Consider the following 11,291-nt stretch of genomic DNA (forward strand, 5'->3'; position numbering starts at 1 on the left):
CCTAACCACACATATGATTTACATTTAAAAATGTATATATATATATATATATATATATATATATATATATATATATATATATATATATATATATTATATGACTTGCTATTACATTATACGAGAAATTGCATTGGTTATGTCTGTGTTTAATAACTGATTAAAATACACATGATATGGCAGCAGGGGTTGCAGCCTACAGCAGTGAATAAACCTCTAACTTAGGAAATCCCGACACTTGTAGAAATATGATGCTTTCCAAGTAAAAGAATTTGACAAACTAAGTTATTATATGTATGCAAATTCAAAATAACATTTTTTTCCCCATTTGCTAAAATTTAAATTTCCTCTGGTCACAGAGGTCATCATGTGAGTGTGAAAAGTGAAGGGAGCTCTGACTTGTCACAGCAAAATGCCAGCTGATAAAACTACTTTTGTTGGCTTAGTTACCAGTGAGTCTTTTCTGTGTTACATCAATTAGATGTATTCAATTTGATCTAAAAGCGCCTGGTTTTTAGTCTGAAAAGAACACAACTTTCCAGCATTGTCAAATTACAGACTGAAATCACTTGTTGGAAAAGACACTGTATGATGCCTACAGCATATAATCAGCCACTATTGGACAGACACTCAAGTAGCATTTAACAATTTTATAATATGAATACAATGATACTCATAAAATCTCCGCTGACCATATATATGTTAGAATATATAACAAAACAAAAACACATTTATTTTTTTAATTTATGGAAAAAATGTTTATTTAAAACGTATAAAAAAACAGTTATTTCCATTCATTCTCTCACAATGTTCTCAAACAGTTCCAGTCACAAGACTCATTCACACATTATACATTCAAATATATAAAAATATAACACATTTACAATAATAAAAACTAAACAAATTTTCCAAATGCCAAATAAAAAGGCACTTGTAGGAGTGTGATTGGCATACTGTGCTTCCAGCAGCTGAAATGTTTGGCTATCTTTACAAAAGGCACAGGTGGGCATACATTACAAAATATACTCTTCAATACCCCACCACTATTAATTAAAAAAGTCCAGAAATGTTCAGTTAGGACCTGTCACAAAAAAAGGCCCCATGAATACTCATACTGTTAAAATAAGGCACTATTAAAATAGTCTCCCCGCTGAAATGAATGCTGCAAAAAAAAAACAATACTGATTTAAATTAAACACACTGGAAGACCTGTGGAATGGACAAGAATGTATTTAAGGTCTTTGTTTCCTCCACTGGAGTCGTATAAATTGCTAACAATGTTCCAGATCACTTCTGCTCAGTGTGCTACACAGCAGCCTGACTCTTCATGTTTGTGAAGAAGTGACATCCGTGAGAAGGTTTTGGAACAGTTCTTGCATTGGTACTTTTTTACATCAGAATGGGTCTGTAAGTGTGCTCTGAGGTTCGACCTGTCTGCAAATGCTCTGCTGCAATGAGGACATGAAAATGGCTTCTCTCCTGCAAGAAAGGAAATACACAAATGCAATCCATTAGTACTTAATTATTTCAAATGCCTCTCCTCAGTGAAAGTTTCCTCCCCAGAGTAAATTAGTTGCAGAGACGGAGAAAAAAATATCTCTGGCATTCAGTTTGGTTTCACATAGAAAAATATATATATTGAAAAAGAATTTACAATAGTTCAATAAGCCACTAAGAAAGTAGAGAACAGATCATAATGTATATAGGAAGTAGTGTGCATGATCTGGGCGATGGCTAATGAATCATTTGTAGCAGGTGCATTGTGAAATTCTACAGCATATGTGTGAGCTGTAATCAGCTAAAATGTTTTCCATTTCTTTCTTTCTTTCTTTCTTTCTTTCTTTCTTTCTTTCTTTCTTTCTTTCTTTCCCCAATAAAATGTAATAAGGTGCCAGTACTGGCACTAAGAAGTGTATATTCAGTGAATACTTCTGGGCGTGACAGTTGCACACAACCATCTATTATATTCCATTAACCCTTTGAAGTCTGCACGTATTCACAGGAAGTCAAACTCCTTTCCTGGCCTTTGAAAGTTACTTGCTTGCCAGCTGCGATCAATTCGACAATTTTCATTTCAGAAACTAATATTAATCACAGTAATCGCAATAATCGCAATAACCATAATTTTACACGCCCTTTTCGATTATACGAAATGAATATCATTCCGGTCTCTTACCAGTGTGCGTTCGGATGTGTCCCTGAAGCAGCCACGGTCTAGAAAAGGCTTTTCCGCATATTTTGCAGACACAAGGCAGCGTGTGGGTCCTGATGTGCATCTTGAGGGCTCCTAGGCTGACATATTCCTTCTCGCAATATTTACAACTGAAAGACTTTCGGGTCTGAGCATCACAGTGCAGCTGTTTGTGCTTGAGTAGTCCGGAATACGTAGAGTAAGACTTGCTGCACAAACTACATTGAAACTTTTCAGCTTCCACCGCATGTGGATCAGAGAGTTTAGTGATCATCCTCTCATCTTCGTCGCTAATGGGACTTTCCGAACCACTGTGATCTTTGGAAGAAGTGTCAGACGGCGGAGGAGGACTAACCCTGCCGATTGAGGAGGCGTATCCAGAAATTGGCGAGAGATCGCTCGTTAAAGGAGATAACGGCAAGCTGCTCCAGACTGTAATGGGATTGTAGCTCAGGATCTCCGGCTGTGGAATGACAGGCACTGGGTAACTTTTGTACAGATACGGCGAAATGAAAACTGTGGAGGAAGAGAAAAAAAATAATGTTTAGGCCAAAGCAAAATACCGTCTCCCACTCTGCAGAAAAGCAGCTGCTAAATGAAAAAATATATAATAAAACAAAATAATTTTGTAGGCTGTATCATTTTAGAATTTTTTCAATAAAATTGTCTATGCATCGCACAATCCATTCATCTGTCGGTCTTTCCTATTAAAATACATAAATCATGTTCATAATCGGATGATAATCAGTTACATTGTTTTAAAAAACATAATTTCAGCATAAATAAAATCAGAGTCGCCTGACTCCTGAAGTCAGTAAAGTTTTGCTATTCCTGCCTCGGATTCTAAGAGTATGCAGACCAGATGGCAGCAGAAGAGCTAAGGCGCAATTGAGGTTCGTTTCTCCTCCCTTTTAGTGCTCAGATTAACCGTCTCTGTTTCGTGTTCGGAATTTTTTCATTAAAAACCGTTCTTTCATAGCTACGGAAGAATGGCAGGCAAAAGCATTTCATTTATGATATGTAGAATAAGGTAAAATGCTACAGAAACTTACATATCAGAGAAAGGTTTTAATGCTGAGCCTACTGAAGGCATTAAACAGAATAAAACGATTTATCGACGATTTACCTTTTTGCGACATAGATAGATAGATAGATAGATAGATAGATAGATAGATAGATAGATAGATAGATAATTTAAAAACATATCTAAAATTTAAGACAGCATAATTACTGATTAAAAAAACAGACGGATGTTTTGCTATGAATAAACCATGAAACCTCTTTAGAGATGTCTGACAGTATTTCAAAGTGCATTTTACCTGTATGAGTATCCAGTTCGCTATAATTTGGCTTTTTCGCAGAATTTATATGCTTCTTAACAAGAAACGAACGTGGCATTTTGAAGGATGAACTTTCTTTGGAAAATCGTAGCAGTAAACTTTTCGACGGCTAACGGTTTCCAGTTCTTAAATCACTGCAGCTCCACTTGTTCCTATTGCATAGTCCAGAGAAGTAACATATCTTCGTAGTGAAACTCTGTAGTGGCAGTACAGGGAATCTCTGTTTAGAGCTGTAAATATTCACTGTCAGGTGCAGGGGCGGGGCCAGTAGCATGTCATTTGCATAGGCCGCTCCTATGAAAACCAATGAACTCTCCTTTTACACTGAAGGGGTCTAGTTGGTGGGAGGAGTGTCAGCCACCTTCTAGCGAGACAGGTGTCTGTGCAGAACTGCTTTTAGAAGCGAGTGGTAGTGTTTAGACTTGTTACTTGAAAGTTAGCAGCCCTTTCAAATGCATTCCTGTCTGTCCTTTGGAATGTAAAAAGAGTGACAAATATGATCTTCTTTTCTTTTAATAATACTCATTTATTTCGATAAGAAACGGCACCATTGTAACACTTTACAATACAACACTGATGACGTCGTTCTTTTTTACGTTCTAAAAATGTACAACTCTTTCTGTACAGTTTATTTTCCTAAAGATCGCCATTGGCAATAAAACGACGTCAAGTGACATTTTATATGTGGTGAAGTGGGGGATTATTAAAATGGTAGGCGCCAACTGACTATTACTCGCAGCACACTGTACTTTTTTGTTTTAATCTAGCACTTCAGAAAACAGAGTCTGGATAATTGCCCAGTCTATAAAATGTGCATAAATACACGTTTGCAGTGTATATAACTCAAGAAAACAACACACGAAGAGGGAAGGTTGACTCTTGTATCTGAGAAACCCTACATTTTTGAAGTGACCACTATTATGCTTAAATAATAAACGATTTAAGGGATATTATGACTTTTGCAATTAAGTCATTTAATCTGGAGCTTTACGAATGATGATGCAATGAAAAATTTGCACAAGTTAAGTAGTACCCTTAAATTTAAAATAAGTTTCTAATTAAGTTGTAAAAAGTTACATGAAAATGAATCACACTTCCGCGCTGATGCTGTCCGAGCTTAATGCCGACCTGCTACGTGATAAACTTCAGAATGGCACTTTATTAGCCGTTTCCTTTGTGAGCTACGGTGCTGCGCTTTGCATCGGGCTATTAAGAAGACAATGGGCATTTCGCTTCTTTTCACAAATTGTTTCCCAGGAGTCCGAGTATTTCCTGAGGATAAATACGTGCGACACATCAGTGTTATTAAGCAATACACATGCTGCTTGCGATGCTTCGGTAGATCCATTCAGGCTTTGTCACCAATATACAACTCGTCGAATGCCGGAGAGGCGGGCCGTCTATTCTGACAACAGAATAAGTACATTCATCATAACTGTGTGTGTGTGTGTGTGTTTATTGTGTTTGTATGAATACTGACTCTCCGTTATAGCTTAGTTTTAAAATTTTCTTTGGCATGTCTGGATTTCTAAAGATAATTTTCCCTTGTTTACGTGGGATATCCTAGACTATGCTGGCTTTCCTCACACGTCCCCAAAGACCGTCAGGTTTGGTCAATTGGCGAGTCCACATTGTCCCGCGTGGGAGTTGGTGACTATATGAATGGACCAGCGGTGTAAACTCCGCGATTCCGAAATGGACCAAGTGGGTTGGAGATTATTGTGCCGCGTTGTTTATTTATTTATTTGTTTGTTTTAATCAATCATGTTATTTTCTAGACAATACAAAACATTATACACGAAGTCAGATTATTTTTTTATTTTAAGTATTGATAGACTTGATAGTGGGATAAATCCTTCAACTGCAAGCTGTAAATTACTGAGCCCTTCAATGCATGCCTTCGCCTAATAAGACAGATACAAATCGACTCACGGAGTGCATTCCCAACGCAGAACTTTGTAGCCTGCGGGCAGGTTTAAGCCTTGTAGAGACAACAGGTTTTCAGTAAATAGTTACACGATGTTTAAGTAGTTACGTCAAGCGATATTACAGTTACACCGTTTATTTATCGCCATCTAGCGTACGCACTGCGTATAGCACGGCCTCCATTTATATTATAAGCTTTCGACACAACTTTGAGCTCCCTCTAATGGTTGTAGCAGGTTTGATATTTGTTTCTTGTTTCCGTGCGCATTATTATTTAAAAGATATAAGGTGTTTTTGGAAAAGATTTAGGAGGTAGCTACACGAGTGATGTAGGTCTGGATTGAAACTGAGCTCACAGAATTGAGAATTCACTATTGCCTTGTAGGAAAGACTTCACAACATCACTGGTATTACTAGTGCTTCAAGTGTAAAACAAATATGCTTATGTCTTTATATGGTGTATGTCAAGGGTAAAATTTTCATTATAATCTAAGGAGGACATAATACTGTATGGGATGTAAGGTCATGACGGGAATAATTGTTTGGTCTGGTGATAAATTCTGTGACCCTGAGTTACACTGTTAAAAATAAAGGTGCCAGAGTGGTTCTTCAAAGCAATGCCATAAGGGAACCATTTTTGGCTTCCAAAAGACACCAACCATATGAATGTTCTAGAAAGAACCTTTATTTATTTAGATCTGTAACATACTTTAAATAACTATAAATAGATGGTAGCAAATTTGTGAAATACCATTGGGTCACGATTTTAAAAGGACTCTAGCAGCATATATACAGTAACACGGGATAAGTCCAGGTTTTCATAAACTGTTAGTGTCTAGATAGGTACCACATCATACATTAAACATTTCGCTTTTATCTACATATTGGAAAGTTTTTCAGAGTACAGACAACCAATTTCATACACAAAGAATCCATCCTAGAATGAAATGGTTCTTTGTCATACAAAAGTTCTACAAGGAATCACACAACCCCAAAAAGAACTGTAAACTGCCATTAAAGAAACATTCTTTTTAAGATTGTAGATTAAGTGGATTTGATATGGTTGCTATTTATCAATCCATCTTCTAACCCACTTGTCTAGTTTGGGGTTATGGGGAAATGGTGCCAATTCAGATAGCATTGAAGAAGAAAGGCAGCTCTGCCGGGGCACCAGTTCACCTTATGGCACAACTTAGAATGTCCAATTAACCTAACATACACAACATTTGGATGAAAATGGGAGTAGCAGGTGAAAAACCCATGCGTGCACAAGGACAACATGCTAATGAAACCAAGACAGTGGCCAGGATAGATTTTAGAGCCAGGAAACTGCACTGTGAGTCAGTGGCACTAACCACTGAGCCACCACTGACTGAACAAGCCAAGGTAAGAAAGAAAAGAAAGAAAGAAAGATAGATAGATAGATAGATAGATAGATAGATAGATAGATAGATAGATAGATAGATAGATAGATAGATAGATAGACACCCCCAATACACAAAAAGAATGATTAAACTTAAACTGAGAAGAAAAAAAAACTTATAACTTAGCTAAAAGTAAAAAGAGTAGTCACAGTCTCAGGAAGGCATTATTAAGGTATGAGCTATATGGAGAATTTTGGGTTTTGTTATTATTGTTACCAATTTGTACATCTTTTGCTTTGACAGTAAATTGGTTGTGTGTTAAACGGTAAAACACATCTCATCATTCTATCTTCTTTTTTTATGTTTCTTCTGCTGTATGTATCTGAATTTCCCCATGGAAATAATAAAGTTTATCTAATCTAATTTTATCTAATCTACTCCAATCTAATCTAAAAAATTGTTGTGAGTTAAGCATTTATTTAAAACCATTTTTGTTTTATTTTATTTTGCTACTGATTAATGAAAATTAATCATTTGTACCTATTAAATGTATCAGGTCTCAGAGGATTTTTCTATTTATTTTAGCTGATAAGTAATGTATAAAGCACTGCTCCTCCAAACAAGAGTCACACAAATTTTCTTTTAGTTTTAAATACCACACAAAAGAAGATATTAGCAAGAATCAAAAAACAACCAAGAAGAGACCTAAAACTGAAATGAAAAGGATGGGACACATTTAATTTATTTGTTAAACAACTGGATTCTGTTTGAAATCATTTTTATCTGCAGTTATAGAATTACAGTGACTGAACTTTCATAAATGGTGCAGCAATCCAAGTATGAAGTCTGTTGGGGAAAACTGCTGCCATCTAATGGCATTATAGCACTTTTCCTTTTATCTAGTTACGTATTTTCATGTCATTATGAACTTTAATCAGATAAATCAAAAATACAGAACAAGAATTAACAGGAAGAATCCTTCATCAGCAAACACATGGAACAGGCAAGAGACAACTAAATGAAAAGCAGCTGGGCACTGCAGGTTGGGATCAGCCTGGCCTCCCCCACACCTTGAATAGAAAGGTTCCTGTGGTTCCAACAGCAGTAAGCCGTAAATCATTAAGGCTATAAATTATCCCAGGAAGCTATTGGCAATGACTAACTCCACACTCTTCCGAGAAGCAAAATGTCTGAAATTAATTTTACTTTAAATAAGTTTATTTGGGAACTTTTTAAAGGATGGGTAAATCTTATAATTAATTAGATTTTGTATAAATAACAAATAATTCATGACATTCTCCCTATTGCTTTGCTGGACAGAATTGCCTCTTCTAAAAAATACAGCGAAATAATCAAAGGTAGTTAGTCAACAGAGAGGAAAGGCAAAATGAAAAGCAGGTGACAATGAAGTCTTCCAGTGAATGGAATTTATTACTCATTGAATTACACCTTTAGTGCTTAGGCTAGTCTCCTGTTTTTGCAAATGCTGTTAGAGGTTTTCTGGATGGACATTATTCTGTCTACTTTTCACAGTTTTGTAACTGGTAATGGATGAACTATAAAGAGCAGTATATTGTATACATACATAAACACATAAATATGCCATCTTCCACAGACATGGCGATTGTGCTTCTTGACGCTCTTCAGTGTGTTGTCCTGTTAGGGGGAGTCCCAAAAGAGTTTAGAAACCTCACTATAGATAGATAGATAGATAGATAGATAGATAGATAGATAGATAGATAGATAGATAGATAGATAGATAGATAGATAGATAGATAGATAGATAGATAGATAGATAGATAGATAGATAGATAGATAGATAGATAGATAGATAGATAGATTATTATACACTCACCTAAAGGATTATTAGGAACACCTGTTCAATTTCTCATTCTCATTAATGCAATTATCTAATCAACCAATCACATGGCACTTTCTTCAATGCATTTAGGGGTGTGGTCCTGGTCAAGACAATCTCCTGAACTCCAAACTGAATGTCAGAATGGGAAAGAAAGGTGATTTAAGCAATTTTGAGCGTGGCATGGTTGTTGGTGCCAGACGGGCCGGTCTGAGTATTTCACAATCTGCTCAGTTACTGGGATTTTCACACACAACCATTTCTAGGGTTTACAAAGAATGGTGTGAAAAGGGAAAAACATCCAGTATGCGGCAGTCCTGTGGGCGAAAATGCCTTGTTGATGCTAGAGGTCAGAGGAGAATGGGCCGACTGATTCAAGCTGATAGAAATAGCAACTTTGACTGAAGTAACCACTCGTTACAACCGAGGTATGCAGCAAAGCATTTGTGAAGCCACAACACGCACAACCTTGAGGCGGATGGGCTACAACAGCAGAAGACCCCACTGGGTACCACTCATCTCCGCTACAAATAGGAAAAAGAGGCTACAATTTGCACAAGCTCACCAAAATTGGACAATTGAAGACTGGAAAAATGTTGCCTGGTCTGATGAGTCTCGATTTCTGTTGAGACATTCAAATGGTAAAGTCAGAATTTGGCATAAACAGAATGAGAACATGGATCCATCATGCCTTGTTACCACTGTGCAGGCTGGTGGTGGTGGTGGTGTAATGGTGTGGGGGATGTTTTCTTGGCACACTTTAGTCCCCTTAGTGCCAATTGGGCGTTTAAATGCCACGGGCTACCTGAGCATTGTTTCTGACCATGTCCATCCCTTCATGACCATCATGTACCCATCCTCTGATGGCTACTTCCAACAGGATAATGCACCATGTCACAAAGCTCGAATCATTTCAAATTGGTTTCTTGAACATGACAATGAGTTCACTGTACTAAAATGGCCCCCATAGTCACCAGATCTCAACCCAATAAAGCATCTTTGGGATGTGGTGGAACGGGAGCTTCGTTCCCTGGATGTGCATCCCACAAATCTCCATCAACTGCAAGATGCTATCCTATCAATATGGGCCAACATTTTTAAAGAATGCTTTCAGCACCTTTGTTGAATCAATGCCATGTAGAATTAAGGCAGTTCTAAAGGCGAAAGGGGGTCAAACACCGTATTAGTATGGTGTTCCTAATAATCCTTTAGGTGAGTGTATGTATATATAATATACAGTATAAACATTTATAGGGTAATTTTTGTTGCAAGTACAGAGTACAAGGATAGTCTTAGTTGCGTGTGCCAATCAACATACTGTATATACGTTACCAGTAATACCTCACTTAAGTAGATGCTTCATACAACTTTAGTTAGTTATAAGAAATTTTGTTACCAGAGGTAGATGTGTGGTGCCACATATTCTCCTCTGCCTCATCTAATGCCTGCACATTCACGCCTTGCACCTCCATTGGAGTCGGAGGCAACACCACCTTTCCTCATTTCCATAAGCTGATACAAGCCATGAACCTTACGGAGATTTAACAGTGGTCACGGACCCAGGATAGTAGAAATAAGCAGAAGAAAAGCAGCTAGAACAATGTGTAGAGTACAAGTCCAAAGAGGTTATGCTCAAGCTTTATAATATACTGATTAGACCTCACCTGTTGCACTATGTACAGTTTTTGTCTCCAAAAGTCCAAAAAGACATAACAGCACTGGAAAAAGCAGAGAGAAGACTGACTAAGATGATTCCAGCACTACAGGGGATGAATTATGAGGAAAGAGTAAAAGTCTTTTCGTTTTAAGCAAAAGAAGATTAAGAGGAGACATGATTGAAGTGTTTTAAACTATGCAGGGAATTAGTACAGAAGATTGAGACTATGAGTGTAAAATGAGCTCATCAAGAACACAGAGACACAGATGGAACCTTCAGGGTAAATTTAGCAGAAACATCAGGAAGTTTTTCTTTACACAGAGAACCATAGGCACGTGTGATAAGCTACTGAGTAGTAGGGCAGCCAGTTGGACTTTAGGGACTTTTAAGACTAGACTTGATGTTATTGTAGAAGAAATAAGTGGATAGGACAGAAGAGTGTTTTTGGGCTGAATAGTACGCACTCATCTAGATTGTTCTAATGTTCTCGGTTATAGTTCTTACTTGCAGGTGAGTGGGCTCTATTCATGCCCTCTTCTTCCATGCTCTGCATTGGGTCCTTTAAGGGCAACATGCTAACCCAAAAAGATGCAGTAACATGGCATTTCTTTTCTCCAACTTCTACTCTCTAAATGACATACATTTCAGATTTTGAAAATATTGCGTTGTGTTTTCATGATTTACTAGGCAAGGTATATTTTTATTACTTTATAAAATGATTAAAATAACAGTATGAGTGAAATAAATAAGCACCCACTTATAAAAACAGCATTCTACAACATACACAATATTAACTCTTTAGTAAGTCGCTTTGGATAAAAGTGTCTGCCAAACAAATAAAAATAAATGAAATTAATGAGCAACAATTGCTTGGGAACTGGTAGATGAATTTATACATGTGCCTTTGCACTTCTGTGCCAGTTTCATTACAAAGGAGTGAAAGGCATGAAAACTGATA

At 37.0% G+C, this 11,291-nt stretch overlaps 1 protein-coding gene across 1 annotated transcript; it reads right to left on the reverse strand.

Annotated features, from left to right (window-relative positions):
* Positions 1–923: 923 nt before the first annotated feature.
* Positions 924–3,731, reverse strand: snai2 (snail family zinc finger 2). The gene is made up of 3 exons (XM_039754503.1): positions 3,508–3,731; positions 2,174–2,704; positions 924–1,476 (listed from the first exon to the last, which is right to left on the reverse strand). The coding sequence occupies exons 1-3, from the start codon at positions 3,584–3,586 to the stop codon at positions 1,295–1,297; spliced, it is 792 nt and encodes a 263-aa protein (XP_039610437.1). The 5' UTR covers positions 3,587–3,731; the 3' UTR covers positions 924–1,294.
* Positions 3,732–11,291: the final 7,560 nt, after the last annotated feature.

The sequence above is a fragment of the Polypterus senegalus genome, chromosome 5 (genome assembly GCF_016835505.1).
Source record: "Polypterus senegalus isolate Bchr_013 chromosome 5, ASM1683550v1, whole genome shotgun sequence".
Classification (NCBI taxonomy): domain Eukaryota; kingdom Metazoa; phylum Chordata; class Cladistia; order Polypteriformes; family Polypteridae; genus Polypterus; species Polypterus senegalus.